Source organism: Haematobia irritans, chromosome 1 (assembly GCF_050003625.1).
Source record: "Haematobia irritans isolate KBUSLIRL chromosome 1, ASM5000362v1, whole genome shotgun sequence".
In the NCBI taxonomy this organism is placed as follows: domain Eukaryota; kingdom Metazoa; phylum Arthropoda; class Insecta; order Diptera; family Muscidae; genus Haematobia; species Haematobia irritans.
The window spans coordinates 101,128,398-101,146,498 of record NC_134397.1 but is presented as its reverse complement, the minus strand read 5'-3'; the positions used below and the strand labels follow the sequence as shown (position 1 = coordinate 101,146,498).

Below are 18,101 nucleotides of genomic sequence, written 5' to 3'. Positions count from 1 at the left end.
ATATATATAATATTGTGCGAAGGAACAACCAAAAGATAGAAAAGTTCAAGTCTCCACATTGGCTGAAACCGTTACGTAAACCAAAACCTGTTTCTTAATTGGTACGTACATACATACATATATTTATTACTTCTCTCCCAACATATTTCTTTCCCGCTCCCGCTTTATTCTCATTTTACATTATACCCATGTTCCTTCTCCCATATCAACGTACAAAGAGGGAACGAGTGAATTTGTTTGAACTAAACTAAGTCTAACTTATCACACTCAATTGCTCTTACCATAGAAATGACAATTGGTTCATTTCCATATTCCCTTCGATAATTAAATAGCTCGGTGATCGATAATTCACAGATTCAACATGAATATGAGATAGTCATCGACAAGAATAACTATGACATAAAAAAAAAAAAATTGGTTAAAGACGATTAAATATTCCTTGAAATATTGGTAATTTAGATTGCTGGTTATTTTTTCCCATAAATCCTTACATCCAAAATTGGTATTCAGGCCCATACGTTCATGGATGAATAAGAGTGCAAAACAGAGTTAATTTTAATGCTATCATATTAAGGTGACCAGCTTGGCAATCCAAAAAATAAAATATTGTTGCACAATTTACTACCATTCTAATAAAATATTTTTTCGATAAAAGAAATACATTTTCTAACTATTTTTTTTTTTTTAAATTTAATTTGTTGCATGTAAACATATATTAGAAACAAAATTTCTTAAAAATAGTTGGAACACTCCTACATTTTTTAAATATATTGAATATGAAATAATTCGTATTTCTCTTTCATTGTTCGATGTTTTGAAGTGTGTTAAGATATTTTGAACGGCGATCGGCTTTTCTTTTCTAAGATCTATGAATCAATGCGTTTTGTTTCATACAAATTATATTGTGGTTACCCTGTCGTCCAATTTTATGGGTTTAAGGTGTAATACTTATAGTATTTTTGCTTTATTTCAAAAATTGGCTTCTTTGGAATCTATGATTGACTTTACGGTTTTGTGTTAGAGAAGTGATCTAACCCAAGGTTGTCACATACGTTTCATAACGCTGATGAAATATTAACTTGTCCGACTACAATAGTCAATATATTTCGAATATTTTTCCTTTTCTTCTGTTTTTTGGAAGTTGTTACAAATCTTTAGTTTCTTTTGGTCAGTATCTTTATTTGTACCCGTTTTCTGCCTATTTTTTCGTTCCTTTGCAGTTCTGAATTACCATGAGCGCATTGGAAAAATTTATTCGGGCCAATGATAAATTGGTCAAATTCGAACAGGAATTGACCGATGCAGTCATTTCCGACTCGACTATTTATTCTCTCGAAGTCCATCGAGAGGAATTAAAGTCTATGTGGTCCACTATTAAAGGTCTTTACGACAAATGTATTGACCACTTTGATAAAGAGGAAAAGAAGGAAGATAAGGCAAAGGGCAAAGGGGATAAATCATTGGATACTGACTCAGAGGAAGGGAATTCCCTTCAAGATAGTGTAAATGCTAGATTTCACAGTTCCTATGATACTTATGTCCGAGTTGTTTCAAAAATTAGTTCCGATATCCTTAATCGATCTGAAGTTCCAAGAACTACTGTCCAAAATTCGAATTTCCATTTGCCTGCTTGCGATACGGAGTCGTTTCGGGGAGACTATCAATCATGGCCTTCTTTCCGAGACATGTTCTCCGCCATATATGTTAATAATTCCGGCCTCTCAAAGGTTCAGAAACTTTTTCATTTGAGAAAGAAAACTGAAGGAGAGGCGCATGACATCGTCAAGAAATGTCCCTTAACCAATAGTGGCTTTGATATTGCATGGGCTAATCTAAGGGATAGATTCGAAAACAAAAGGATGCTGGTCCACAGCCAGCTCCGACAGCTTTTCAATCTGACACCGATTAATACCGAATCGAGCGAGGAAATTAAATGCATTCAGAGGGACATTAATTCCTGCATTTCATCCTTAAAAATGTATGACATTTCTCCAGCTGGGATGCAATTTTTGTATACATTTGCTCAACGAAGCTACCTCGTGTTACTCTTTCATTGTGGGAACAATCAATTCTGAACAAAAAGGATTTGTCGAGTTGGAATGACTTGGATTGTTTTTTGTCTAGTCGTTATCAGACTCTGGAAACCATCAGCGAAATTAATGGACCTTCTAAGACTGAGAAATCTCCTTCCTATTCTAGGAAAGTAATTTCATCGATGAGCAAGAAGGTTAATACCAACCATACAAAAATTTCTTCTTCCTCATCGAATCCTTTATGTAATTTATGTTCCAACGAATCTCATACGATCCGCAAATGTCCGAAGTTTCTTAACATGAATGTCGAGGATAAAGTCTCGTACATTCGTAGACAGAACTTATGTCTGAATTGTTTTGCTAAAGCCCATGGTGTAAAGGATTGCAAAAGTCCACATAACTGCTTCTCATGTGGAAAAAGGCATAATACGCTTTTACACCGTGACTTTAACTCATCGCAGGCTGTGCGGTCCATACCGAACCCAGGCTGTCAAGTTCAGGTTCCAAATCCCCATCCAATACAGTCCACGGTTCCTCCGACAACCACTAATTATGTGAATACTGAGCCTATATCTTTACAGCCTTCGACATCTGGCAGAATCCAATCGTGTTTTGCTTCACATTCTCACCATGTATTGCTCGGCACAGCTTTAGTTCAAATCACCCATATCGGGGTGAAATATTTCGTTAGAGCCTTGATTGATTCCGGATCTCAAGGTTCTTTTATTTCTGAACGCGTTTTCAATATCCTTAAATTACCATTTCAATCTATTGACGCCGAAATTGCTGGCCTTAATGGTGTCACATCCGCAAAAGCTAGAAAATTGGCAACATTTTCAATATGCCCCCGTTTTACCTCAGATTTTGAGGTAGACGTTAGGGCTTTAGTTGTTCCGCGACTTTCAGGCGATCTTCCAAGTACTTCCATTAATCGTTCCGTTCTAACAAATTTCCCTGATATTCAACTCGCTGACCCAAAGTTCTACGAAAGTGACCGAATCGATTTATTGATTGGTGCGGATTTATTCAACAGTATTATGTTGGAAAATGTTCATCGTAATATTTGTGGCTCTCTGATTGCTCAGGAGACGGTATTTGGGTGGATAGTAACTGGACCTGTTCAGTCACATCCCAAAATATCATCATTTTCCACAGTTGTATCCTTTTGTACAGAAACAAATTTGGAAAAACAGCTGAAGCGTTTTTGGGAGGTGGAGGAAGTTCCGCAAAAACCTCACATTTCTGATTCGGATTCATTTTGCGAAAAATTATATTCTGATACCACTACACGGGATGTAAACGGTCGGTATATAGTGTCTCTTCCGTTTAAGCCATCGTTTACAGAAAGTTCCCTTTCAATAGGTCCATCGAGATCTATCGCAAAAGCTCAATTCTTGAGAAATGAATCTCGGTTATTGAGAAACATGGACCAGAAAGAGCAATACGATTCGGTTGTACACGAATATATAGATTTGGGTCATATGGTGAAAGTTCCTACGCCTGCCTATGAAAATTTTCCTACGCACTACTATCTTCCTCATCATGCTGTGATTAAGCCTGATAGGACCACTACAAAGGTAAGAGTTGTATTCAATGCCTCTTGCCCCAGCTCTTCAGGTACATCATTGAATGACGTCCTATATCCAGGACCAATCCTCCAAAACGATTTGACGTTACTTCAAGATTTCAAAGAATTCTTTTTCGTTCCAATCCCAATGACCAAATTGAGGATTTTGAATTACAGACAGTCACTTTTGGGGTTAATGCGGCACCATACTTGGCAATTAGAACGTTATTACAACTGTCAAATGATTGTAGTGATTCACATCCTATGGCTAGTCAAATAATTCGTGATGACATGTACGTTGATGATGTTCTTAGCGGATGCCATGATCTCCAAACGGCCTTTGAGGCAAAAAATCAACTGGTTTCCGCTCTGAATTCCGCGTGCTTTCCTTTAAGAAAATGGACATCAAATTCAGCCAAACTTCTACAATCATTGCCAAAGGAACATGTTCTGAAACAAGATTTCCTAGTCTTCGATGACTCTAGTCAAATCAAAACCCTAGGAGTTAAATGGAATGCCATGTCCGATTGTTTCCTTTTTGACATTCAGGCTTTATCACCAAGAACGAGGTATACCAAAAGGCAAGTACTTTCGGAGATATCAAGGATATTTGATCCAGCGGGATGGCTATCTCCTATTGTAATCCTCGCTAAGATTCTTATGCGAAATGTGTGGCTTTCCAAAGTTGCTTGGGACGAGGATATCACACCCAAGTGCTTTCAAGACTGGGTACAGTTCTTACAAAATTTTTCGTCCACCAATTCCATTCAAATACCTCGATGGATTTCCTACTCCCCCATATGTAGCCTTCAATTTCATGCATTTTGTGATGCATCAGAAAATGCTTATGCTGCGGTAATATATACCCGCATCCAATTAGAAAACGACTCTGTCTGCATCAATTTGTTGACTTCCAAATCTCGAGTGGCTCCGGTTAAATCACTTTCGATTCCAAAACTCGAACTTTGTGGAGCTGCCTTATTAGCAGATGTCGTCGAATCTGTTGTTCCATCTATGAAGGTAACGAACTACGAGATTTATAAATGGACCGACTCCACTATAGTCCTAGCCTGGCTACGAAAACCTGCATGTCATTGGAAAACTTTTGTTGCCAATCGTGTGTCGCTGATATACAACAAAGTAGGTGTGGACAACTGGTTTCACATAGATACCCGATCAAATCCTGCGGACTTGGCCAGCCGAGGTGTTTATCCGAAGGACTTAGTCAACAATTCATTATGGTGGTCAGGACCGCATTGGTTGGTAGAACCACCAAACTGTTGGCCTTTATGTAATGACTTTCCATCTGAGACTGATTTAGAGCAAAAAGTTGTAAGGGTACACTTTGTTACTGATTCCAGTGACATAGATCTTCTTGAACGTTTTTCGTCTTTCCAACATGCCATTCGAGTCATATGCTACGTTTACAGATTTTTCCTCAGAACCCATCCAAAATATCGCCATTCATTCTCATTTGATTCAACCGATTTAACTGCTACAGAGGTCACGAAAGTAAGAGACAAATTAATTGTTCTTTCCCAAGTGAAATATTTCCCTGACGTTCATGAAGCTTTACTTCAGAAGAAAACGATTCCAAAATCATCCTCTATCAACAGTCTTAACCCTTTCCTAGATGGTCATGGCATTATTCGTGCATTTGGTCGATTAGCTTATTCACCAGCCCTGAGTTATAATGAACGTTATCCAATCATTCTTCCGTACAACTGTCCTTTTAGCCGACTTTTAGTCCAATTTACTCACGTCCTAAGTCTCCACGGCGGTAATCAACAGGTCCTCAATATTGTTAGACTCCAATTCTGGATTCCGAAGTTAAAAAACTTGATCAAAACTATCATTCATAAGTGCAAAATATGTGTCCTTCACAGAAGAAAACTTCAAACTCAGCTCATGGCTGCTCTTCCTCCCGCCCGAACTATCCTTAAGCGTCCATTTCATAATACGGGTGTGGATTTTGCCGGCCCGTTTGATATTAAGAGTTTTTCTGGACGAGGTTCAAAAATTTCCAAAGGCTATGTATGTTTGTTCGTGTGTTTTGCTACCAAAGCAATTCATCTGGAAGCCACTTCCTCGTTATCTACTTCCACTTTCTTAGCCGCTTTTCAACGTTTCATAGCCAGACGAGGGTGTCCCCTTAACATTTATTCTGACAACGGAAAGAATTTTGTTGGGGCATCACGGGAAATTGTTAAGGATTTCCTAATAGCCTCTCGATCTAATATTGTGTCACAATTTGCCCACCAGCAACTCTCCTGGCATTTCGTTCCTCCCGGTGCACCACACATGGGTGGTTTATGGGAAGCCGGAGTGAAAAGTTTTAAGAACCATTTCAAGAAAATTTCCGGGGGTTTCACTTATTCTTTTGAAGAATTTTGCACTCTCTTATCAAAAATCGAATCCTGCCTAAATTCCAGACCAATATCCAGAATGTCAGAAGATCCCACGGATCTGAATCCGCTTACGCCAGGACACTTCCTTACTGGTGGACCCTTATTGGCCCCTCCAGAACCTTCTTATGATACTCATCCCGAATCGGTTGTTAATCGTTGGCAGCGCGTCAAAGTTCTTCAGCAACACTTCTGTCAACGATGGAAAACCGAATACTTAAGGGAACTCCATAAGAGAAATAAATGGAAAAATCCCGAAAAGGATATAGAAATTGATTCTGTCGTTGTCATTCGTGATGAAAACCTTCCACCCAACGAATGGCGAATTGGTCGAGTTGTAAAACTATACCCAGGAAAAGACAAGCGAGTAAGAGTAGTTGATGTATACACAGCGAAAGGTGTAATAACTCGACCCATTGTAAAGCTGGTAATTCTTCCAACAATTTAGCTAAGTGGCACACTCACTTCTCCCAAATCAAGTCCTTCCTACCGTCTCATTAAATTTTCTATAAACGTTTATTTGTAGCTTATTTTAATTTCAGGATGCCTAGAATCATAAAAAATAGGTCTTTGACACCAAAGCGACCCACAATGTACAAGCGAGCCTTCCAGTGTCGGATCTGCAAAAAATATCACCCATTGCGTCTTTGTAAACGATTTCTATCCGTGGGTCCCTGCACTCTTAGAAAAATATGTTTTTCATATGTTCCGATATAAACAAAATGTGTTTCGGGCACAATTTTAAAACACAATATATTTAAGTGCAAACAAGGAATGTTCCTAAACTAACACTAAATGTTTGGGACATCTATGTTAATATGTTAGAATATATTATGTTTGGGGCATGAATGTTTCATAAAAATCATATGTGTGAATGCAAACATATATAAATTTACAAATTTCGACTAAACATACATATGTTGTGATATTTTATTCAAAGCGACAGCGAGAGTATAGAGAAAGAAATAGAGATGGAACAAACAAATGTATGTTTCTGTTAAATAATGTTATGTTTGCATGGGCTCGTGGGCGCTGCAAACTATGCTATATAAGTGTAACTTATAACGATAATTATCTACTGGTGACTATAACAGCCACGTAGTCCAGTGGGTAGTTTGTTGGCTTACAAACTGTATAGTCCTCGGTTCGATTCTCCGTGCAGGCGAAAGGTAAAATTTGAAAAAAATTATAAAAGTGAATAATTTCTTCAACATTATTTGTATTACAGAAAAAGGTGCCAAGAACTAAAATATTTCGAGGAAGTGAAAATTACGAGTATGTTAGGCAATGAGCACAATCGTCTTTTGGAAAAATTCTTCCAAGCATATAATATTTGTGGGCTCAAAATGCTTCCAAACATATGATATGTTCACATAATACAAACATACTAATGTTTCGGCAGTATCCAATAATATATGTGCTTCCTGCAAAATATGTTTGGAACATATGTTAAAGAAGCGATTTTTTTTGAGGGTGTACCAACGGAAAAAAGCTGTAGAGAAGTTTAACTATTGTACAAACTGTTTAGCGCATGAACACTCAAGCTCTGGATGTTTTTCCAATACTGGATGTCACATTTGTCGAAAACTGCATCACACGCTTCTCCACCAAAAGCTTCCAAGTCGATCACGTAAAACTGACTCTGCAGTTTCAATAGTAACACATACTTTGCCGTCTCAAACTGTCACCATTCTTCCTACAGCTATTGTGAAAATTGCACACGGAGGTCGTCTACACCCAATTCGTGCCCTTATTGACACTGGCTCTGCCATAAGCCGCATTTCCCAGACAACGGTCACAAAGCTTGGTATTTCTACCAGCCGTGTGGAAAATACATTTATCTGCCAAATATCAATTCGAGCCATGTCTGATCCGAAAGCTAGATTTTCATCGAGTTTCCGTGTTGACAACAGAATTGCAATGAAAACCCCCTCAAATTCCTTGCCTTCTACATTTAAGGAAAAGTTCGTAAATTTGATCCTGGCGGACCCAACATTTTATGAGAATGCGCCGATTTCAGCAGATGTTTAACCTAAGCTTATCCTCGGCGGTGTGATGCCCAATCAAGAAGGCAGGCTGATGGCACAGAACTCCATCTTGGGATGGTTGGTTTTTTTATTGAACTCTTTATTCGAACTTTCTATATATACTTTTAAATAACTTTTTTTTTGATGGTACCATCAAGGGGCCCGGAATGTTTGTGTCACAGAATTGCATCCCTAATTGTAATAAGCGACTCTTTAAAGCTAAGATTTGCCATAAGTTCAAATGCAGGTGGCGTTGCCCTGCATTCGTTAAGATAATGAATACGTCAAACAAATGTTAGTTGTTAAGTTCTTGCCTAAATAAAGTGTTACTTTGTATTTAACATCGAAACGAGCAACACGGTAATTTCCATCATTTCAATCAGGGATACTTCCACCATTCTAACCCTTTTGTTTCCACATTTTCTTTTTCTATCCTTCTTCGAGGAAACATTTGGTCCAAATCGAGTGGTTTCATAAATTATTATTGGTGTTTTGCAGCCATCTAGACCTTTATCCAGCCAATTTCTCTTCGAAGCATCCCCTAAAAATTTTTGGTCCTTCGAACCGGATTTCTGCAAGAAGTTGGTACCGGTTGCATAACAGTAATCCCTAGACACTACTTGATTTAATCACTCAGGAGCATATCCCACATTCCCATCTGTCCCAGGTTTGCATTTGTCTCTATATTGTCTTCAATGGTATGTACGTTTCGATTAAGCAAATAGTATTGTGTTGAACGGCAATAGAAAAGGCGCGAATGAATGAGTCAGTCGAATTATTCTTTTTTTTGCGATTTCGTTTTTTAACGAGAGTTCCCCAAATTCTAAATGTGCAAAAGTAAAACGCATAATACAAATTTTATATATGCTATAAAAGCTTAAATTCCAAAGAAAAAATTGTGCGGTTCAAAAATTCCATAAAATCCACGAGCATTTCTAAGCGAACCGAATATTACTAAGGTATTTTAGATATTCGCCATTTTCCGAGCAAAAGAAAAAAAAAATCGTTTAAAATTCTCAATTCATATAAAATTCATATGAAAGCTTTAAAAATTAAACGAGTGTCTTTCCCAATGTTACCATTTTCCATGTTCTGAAAAAATAATTTCTATCTTAATTCTTTAAGAGTTGCAATAAATGGCAAATACAAAAAGAAAATAAAAAAGGAGAAAGTGAAAAAGGCGTCAAAGTGATCACATGTGTGCTTTAGGTATATTTCTTTATGTGTGATATTTTTGCCACATTGGTACAACTAGAAAAAAGAAAGAAGGGAATAATAAGTATTTTGCTATGATATGTTCGAAAACATAACCTGAAATATTAAGTGTCCATATATACACGTTAATTTTTTATATACATATATATATAATATTGTGCGAAGGAACAACCAAAAGATAGAAAAGTTCAAGTCTCCACATTGGCTGAAACCGTTACGTAAACCAAAACCTGTTTCTTAATTGGTACGTACATACATACATATATTTATTACTTCTCTCCCAACATATTTCTTTCCCGCTCCCGCTTTATTCTCATTTTACATTATACCCATGTTCCTTCTCCCATATCAACGTACAAAGAGGGAACGAGTGAATTTGTTTGAACTAAACTAAGTCTAACTTATCACACTCAATTGCTCTTACCATAGAAATGACAATTGGTTCATTTCCATATTCCCTTCGATAATTAAATAGCTCGGTGATCGATAATTCACAGATTCAACATGAATATGAGATAGTCATCGACAAGAATAACTATGACATAAAAAAAAAAAATTGGTTAAAGACGATTAAATATTCCTTGAAATATTGGTAATTTAGATTGCTGGTTATTTTTTCCCATAAATCCTTACATCCAAAATTGGTATTCAGGCCCATACGTTCATGGATGAATAAGAGTGCAAAACAGAGTAAATTTTAATGCTATCATATTAAGGTGACCAGCTTGGCAATCCAAAAAATAAAATATTGTTGCACAATTTACTACCATTCTAATAAAATATTTTTTCGATAAAAGAAATACATTTTCTAACTATTTTTTTTTTTTTAAATTTAATTTGTTGCATGTAAACATATATTAGAAACAAAATTTCTTAAAAATAGTTGGAACACTCCTACATTTTTTAAATATATTGAATATGAAATAATTCGTATTTCTCTTTCATTGTTCGATGTTTTGAAGTGTGTTAAGATATTTTGAACGGCGATCGGCTTTTCTTTTCTAAGATCTATGAATCAATGCGTTTTGTTTCATACAAATTATATTGTGGTTACCCTGTCGTCCAATTTTATGGGTTTAAGGTGTAATACTTATAGTATTTTTGCTTTATTTCAAAAATTGGCTTCTTTGGAATCTATGATTGACTTTACGGTTTTGTGTTAGAGAAGTGATCTAACCCAAGGTTGTCACATACGTTTCATAACGCTGATGAAATATTAACTTGTCCGACTACAATAGTCAATATATTTCGAATATTTTTCCTTTTCTTCTGTTTTTTGGAAGTTGTTACAAATCTTTAGTTTCTTTTGGTCAGTATCTTTATTTGTACCCGTTTTCTGCCTATTTTTTCGTTCCTTTGCAGTTCTGAATTACCATGAGCGCATTGGAAAAATTTATTCGGGCCAATGATAAATTGGTCAAATTCGAACAGGAATTGACCGATGCAGTCATTTCCGACTCGACTATTTATTCTCTCGAAGTCCATCGAGAGGAATTAAAGTCTATGTGGTCCACTATTAAAGGTCTTTACGACAAATGTATTGACCACTTTGATAAAGAGGAAAAGAAGGAAGATAAGGCAAAGGGCAAAGGGGATAAATCATTGGATACTGACTCAGAGGAAGGGAATTCCCTTCAAGATAGTGTAAATGCTAGATTTCACAGTTCCTATGATACTTATGTCCGAGTTGTTTCAAAAATTAGTTCCGATATCCTTAATCGATCTGAAGTTCCAAGAACTACTGTCCAAAATTCGAATTTCCATTTGCCTGCTTGCGATACGGAGTCGTTTCGGGGAGACTATCAATCATGGCCTTCTTTCCGAGACATGTTCTCCGCCATATATGTTAATAATTCCGGCCTCTCAAAGGTTCAGAAACTTTTTCATTTGAGAAAGAAAACTGAAGGAGAGGCGCATGACATCGTCAAGAAATGTCCCTTAACCAATAGTGGCTTTGATATTGCATGGGCTAATCTAAGGGATAGATTCGAAAACAAAAGGATGCTGGTCCACAGCCAGCTCCGACAGCTTTTCAATCTGACACCGATTAATACCGAATCGAGCGAGGAAATTAAATGCATTCAGAGGGACATTAATTCCTGCATTTCATCCTTAAAAATGTATGACATTGATGTCTCCAGCTGGGATGCAATTTTTGTATACATTTGCTCAACGAAGCTACCTCGTGTTACTCTTTCATTGTGGGAACAATCAATTCTGAACAAAAAGGATTTGTCGAGTTGGAATGACTTGGATTGTTTTTTGTCTAGTCGTTATCAGACTCTGGAAACCATCAGCGAAATTAATGGACCTTCTAAGACTGAGAAATCTCCTTCCTATTCTAGGAAAGTAATTTCATCGATGAGCAAGAAGGTTAATACCAACCATACAAAAATTTCTTCTTCCTCATCGAATCCTTTATGTAATTTATGTTCCAACGAATCTCATACGATCCGCAAATGTCCGAAGTTTCTTAACATGAATGTCGAGGATAAAGTCTCGTACATTCGTAGACAGAACTTATGTCTGAATTGTTTTGCTAAAGCCCATGGTGTAAAGGATTGCAAAAGTCCACATAACTGCTTCTCATGTGGAAAAAGGCATAATACGCTTTTACACCGTGACTTTAACTCATCGCAGGCTGTGCGGTCCATACCGAACCCAGGCTGTCAAGTTCAGGTTCCAAATCCCCATCCAATACAGTCCACGGTTCCTCCGACAACCACTAATTATGTGAATACTGAGCCTATATCTTTACAGCCTTCGACATCTGGCAGAATCCAATCGTGTTTTGCTTCACATTCTCACCATGTATTGCTCGGCACAGCTTTAGTTCAAATCACCCATATCGGGGTGAAATATTTCGTTAGAGCCTTGATTGATTCCGGATCTCAAGGTTCTTTTATTTCTGAACGCGTTTTCAATATCCTTAAATTACCATTTCAATCTATTGACGCCGAAATTGCTGGCCTTAATGGTGTCACATCCGCAAAAGCTAGAAAATTGGCAACATTTTCAATATGCCCCCGTTTTACCTCAGATTTTGAGGTAGACGTTAGGGCTTTAGTTGTTCCGCGACTTTCAGGCGATCTTCCAAGTACTTCCATTAATCGTTCCGTTCTAACAAATTTCCCTGATATTCAACTCGCTGACCCAAAGTTCTACGAAAGTGACCGAATCGATTTATTGATTGGTGCGGATTTATTCAACAGTATTATGTTGGAAAATGTTCATCGTAATATTTGTGGCTCTCTGATTGCTCAGGAGACGGTATTTGGGTGGATAGTAACTGGACCTGTTCAGTCACATCCCAAAATATCATCATTTTCCACAGTTGTATCCTTTTGTACAGAAACAAATTTGGAAAAACAGCTGAAGCGTTTTTGGGAGGTGGAGGAAGTTCCGCAAAAACCTCACATTTCTGATTCGGATTCATTTTGCGAAAAATTATATTCTGATACCACTACACGGGATGTAAACGGTCGGTATATAGTGTCTCTTCCGTTTAAGCCATCGTTTACAGAAAGTTCCCTTTCAATAGGTCCATCGAGATCTATCGCAAAAGCTCAATTCTTGAGAAATGAATCTCGGTTATTGAGAAACATGGACCAGAAAGAGCAATACGATTCGGTTGTACACGAATATATAGATTTGGGTCATATGGTGAAAGTTCCTACGCCTGCCTATGAAAATTTTCCTACGCACTACTATCTTCCTCATCATGCTGTGATTAAGCCTGATAGGACCACTACAAAGGTAAGAGTTGTATTCAATGCCTCTTGCCCCAGCTCTTCAGGTACATCATTGAATGACGTCCTATATCCAGGACCAATCCTCCAAAACGATTTGACGTTACTTCTTTTACGATGGCGATTTTATCGCTTCGTTTTTAGTGCGGACATCGAAAAGATGTACCGGCAGATACGTGTTAATCCAAAAGACTCAAGATTTCAAAGAATTCTTTTTCGTTCCAATCCCAATGACCAAATTGAGGATTTTGAATTACAGACAGTCACTTTTGGGGTTAATGCGGCACCATACTTGGCAATTAGAACGTTATTACAACTGTCAAATGATTGTAGTGATTCACATCCTATGGCTAGTCAAATAATTCGTGATGACATGTACGTTGATGATGTTCTTAGCGGATGCCATGATCTCCAAACGGCCTTTGAGGCAAAAAATCAACTGGTTTCCGCTCTGAATTCCGCGTGCTTTCCTTTAAGAAAATGGACATCAAATTCAGCCAAACTTCTACAATCATTGCCAAAGGAACATGTTCTGAAACAAGATTTCCTAGTCTTCGATGACTCTAGTCAAATCAAAACCCTAGGAGTTAAATGGAATGCCATGTCCGATTGTTTCCTTTTTGACATTCAGGCTTTATCACCAAGAACGAGGTATACCAAAAGGCAAGTACTTTCGGAGATATCAAGGATATTTGATCCAGCGGGATGGCTATCTCCTATTGTAATCCTCGCTAAGATTCTTATGCCAAGAATCACCAAGAACGAGGTATACCAAAAGGCAAGTACTTTCGGAGATATCAAGGATATTTGATCCAGCGGGATGGCTATCTCCTATTGTAATCCTCGCTAAGATTCTTATGCGAAATGTGTGGCTTTCCAAAGTTGCTTGGGACGAGGATATCACACCCAAGTGCTTTCAAGACTGGGTACAGTTCTTACAAAATTTTTCGTCCACCAATTCCATTCAAATACCTCGATGGATTTCCTACTCCCCCATATGTAGCCTTCAATTTCATGCATTTTGTGATGCATCAGAAAATGCTTATGCTGCGGTAATATATACCCGCATCCAATTAGAAAACGACTCTGTCTGCATCAATTTGTTGACTTCCAAATCTCGAGTGGCTCCGGTTAAATCACTTTCGATTCCAAAACTCGAACTTTGTGGAGCTGCCTTATTAGCAGATGTCGTCGAATCTGTTGTTCCATCTATGAAGGTAACGAACTACGAGATTTATAAATGGACCGACTCCACTATAGTCCTAGCCTGGCTACGAAAACCTGCATGTCATTGGAAAACTTTTGTTGCCAATCGTGAGTCGCTGATATACAACAAAGTAGGTGTGGACAACTGGTTTCACATAGATACCCGATCAAATCCTGCGGACTTGGCCAGCCGAGGTGTTTATCCGAAGGACTTAGTCAACAATTCATTATGGTGGTCAGGACCGCATTGGTTGGTAGAACCACCAAACTGTTGGCCTTTATGTAATGACTTTCCATCTGAGACTGATTTAGAGCAAAAAGTTGTAAGGGTACACTTTGTTACTGATTCCAGTGACATAGATCTTCTTGAACGTTTTTCGTCTTTCCAACATGCCATTCGAGTCATATGCTACGTTTACAGATTTTTCCTCAGAACCCATCCAAAATATCGCCATTCATTCTCATTTGATTCAACCGATTTAACTGCTACAGAGGTCACGAAAGTAAGAGACAAATTAATTGTTCTTTCCCAAGTGAAATATTTCCCTGACGTTCATGAAGCTTTACTTCAGAAGAAAACGATTCCAAAATCATCCTCTATCAACAGTCTTAACCCTTTCCTAGATGGTCATGGCATTATTCGTGCATTTGGTCGATTAGCTTATTCACCAGCCCTGAGTTATAATGAACGTTATCCAATCATTCTTCCGTACAACTGTCCTTTTAGCCGACTTTTAGTCCAATTTACTCACGTCCTAAGTCTCCACGGCGGTAATCAACAGGTCCTCAATATTGTTAGACTCCAATTCTGGATTCCGAAGTTAAAAAACTTGATCAAAACTATCATTCATAAGTGCAAAATATGTGTCCTTCACAGAAGAAAACTTCAAACTCAGCTCATGGCTGCTCTTCCTCCCGCCCGAACTATCCTTAAGCGTCCATTTCATAATACGGGTGTGGATTTTGCCGGCCCGTTTGATATTAAGAGTTTTTCTGGACGAGGTTCAAAAATTTCCAAAGGCTATGTATGTTTGTTCGTGTGTTTTGCTACCAAAGCAATTCATCTGGAAGCCACTTCCTCGTTATCTACTTCCACTTTCTTAGCCGCTTTTCAACGTTTCATAGCCAGACGAGGGTGTCCCCTTAACATTTATTCTGACAACGGAAAGAATTTTGTTGGGGCATCACGGGAAATTGTTAAGGATTTCCTAATAGCCTCTCGATCTAATATTGTGTCACAATTTGCCCACCAGCAACTCTCCTGGCATTTCGTTCCTCCCGGTGCACCACACATGGGTGGTTTATGGGAAGCCGGAGTGAAAAGTTTTAAGAACCATTTCAAGAAAATTTCCGGGGGTTTCACTTATTCTTTTGAAGAATTTTGCACTCTCTTATCAAAAATCGAATCCTGCCTAAATTCCAGACCAATATCCAGAATGTCAGAAGATCCCACGGATCTGAATCCGCTTACGCCAGGACACTTCCTTACTGGTGGACCCTTATTGGCCCCTCCAGAACCTTCTTATGATACTCATCCCGAATCGGTTGTTAATCGTTGGCAGCGCGTCAAAGTTCTTCAGCAACACTTCTGTCAACGATGGAAAACCGAATACTTAAGGGAACTCCATAAGAGAAATAAATGGAAAAATCCCGAAAAGGATATAGAAATTGATTCTGTCGTTGTCATTCGTGATGAAAACCTTCCACCCAACGAATGGCGAATTGGTCGAGTTGTAAAACTATACCCAGGAAAAGACAAGCGAGTAAGAGTAGTTGATGTATACACAGCGAAAGGTGTAATAACTCGACCCATTGTAAAGCTGGTAATTCTTCCAACAATTTAGCTAAGTGGCACACTCACTTCTCCCAAATCAAGTCCTTCCTACCGTCTCATTAAATTTTCTATAAACGTTTATTTGTAGCTTATTTTAATTTCAGGATGCCTAGAATCATAAAAAATAGGTCTTTGACACCAAAGCGACCCACAACGTACAAGCGAGCCTTCCAGTGTCGGATCTGCAAAAAATATCACCCATTGCGTCTTTGTAAACGATTTCTATCCATGGGTCCCTACCAACGGAAAAAAGCTGTAGAGAAGTTTAACTATTGTACAAACTGTTTAGCGCATGAACACTCAAGCTCTGGATGTTTTTCCAATACTGGATGTCACATTTGTCGAAAACTGCATCACACGCTTCTCCACCAAAAGCTTCCAAGTCGATCACGTAAAACTGACTCTGCAGTTTCAATAGTAACACATACTTTGCCGTCAGCAGATGTTTAACCTAAGCTTATCCTCGGCGGTGTGATGCCCAATCAAGAAGGCAGGCTGATGGCACAGAACTCCATCTTGGGATGGTTGGTTTTTTTATTGAACTCTTTATTCGAACTTTCTATATATACTTTTAAATAACTTTTTTTTTGATGGTACCATCAAGGGGCCCGGAATGTTTGTGTCACAGAATTGCATCCCTAATTGTAATAAGCGACTCTTTAAAGCTAAGATTTGCCATAAGTTCAAATGCAGGTGGCGTTGCCCTGCATTCGTTAAGATAATGAATACGTCAAACAAATGTTAGTTGTTAAGTTCTTGCCTAAATAAAGTGTTACTTTGTATTTAACATCGAAACGAACAACACGGTAATTTCCATCATTTCAATCAGGGATACTTCCACCATTCTAACCCTTTTGTTTCCACATTTTCTTTTTCTATCCTTCTTCGAGGAAACATTTTGTCCAAATCGAGTGGTTTCATAAATTATTATTGGTGTTTTGCAGCCATCTAGACCTTTATCCAGCCAATTTCTCTTCGAATCATCCCCTAAACATATATATATATATATATATATATATATATATATATATATATATATATATATATATATATATATATATATATATATATATATATATATATATATATATATATATATATATATATATATATATATATATATATATATATATATATATATATATATATATATATATATATATATATATATATATATATATATATATATATATATATATATATATATATATATATATATATATATATATATATATATATATATATATATCTAAAGGAAACATGCTCACAAATATAGTATTCGACTTGTGAGCCCAATTATTTGTGAATAATCTATTCATATCTGTAATCTTAACGCTATCTGTGATCGAAACGTGTAAAATATATTACATTAGATATGAATTTATGTAAAAAGTGGCACAGTATGACAAAAAAGTGGCGCAAAATAGTAAAAAGTAACACATTTAGTGGCACAAAAGTATCACCGCATGAAAAAGTGGCAAATTTGCCACTAAAGTGGCATAACGGTAACACTGGCTATGACCATGCGAAAATTAGAAGAAAATTGCAAAAAAAAGTGCTCAACATCGAATTTGGCGAAAAAAGTATAGAGGCTCATAAAAACGAACAGCAACCAATCTAGCAAAATCCAGAAATTACTTTGTTCCTCTCATCTAGTTCTTTCGGCTAGGATAAGTGATTTTTTGTTTGGAATTGTGTTGTACTGTGTTATGTTATTTATACCGTACAAAATCTTAAATTTTTATGAGTCGAAATAAGATTCAAATATGTAAATGCATTAAATGTTATATGACGAAAAACGTCAAAATTTCTATTTATGTAGCTCAAAGAACATCAGGAGAAGGTGATGAAACAATAAAATTGATATGTATTTGAACCATGCAAAAACGGACTAATTTTTGAATTGATACATCATTTCCCTTTCAAGTTATAATAAAATGTGTTAAATACATATAATTTATTCTGTTTTTACAAATTCATTTTTTATTTTAGCTTCAAAACTCGAACTTTATACCCTTCTTTAGGGAAAACTACAACACTCAAAAAATTTAACCCTCCAGGTCAC

At 37.2% G+C, this 18,101-nt stretch overlaps 2 protein-coding genes across 2 annotated transcripts; both read left to right on the top strand.

Moving 5' to 3' along the window:
• Positions 1–1,232: 1,232 nt before the first annotated feature.
• Positions 1,233–10,625, top strand: LOC142229484 (uncharacterized). The gene is made up of 5 exons (XM_075300047.1): positions 1,233–1,978; positions 2,125–3,610; positions 3,778–6,432; positions 7,620–7,969; positions 10,610–10,625. The coding sequence occupies exons 1-5, from the start codon at positions 1,233–1,235 to the stop codon at positions 10,623–10,625; spliced, it is 5,253 nt and encodes a 1,750-aa protein (XP_075156162.1).
• LOC142229475 (uncharacterized) lies at positions 10,622–16,758 on the top strand. The gene is made up of 3 exons (XM_075300039.1): positions 10,622–13,774; positions 13,848–16,025; positions 16,702–16,758. Exons 1-3 carry the CDS (start codon positions 10,622–10,624, stop codon positions 16,756–16,758), a joined length of 5,388 nt encoding a protein of 1,795 aa, XP_075156154.1.
• Positions 16,759–18,101: the final 1,343 nt, after the last annotated feature.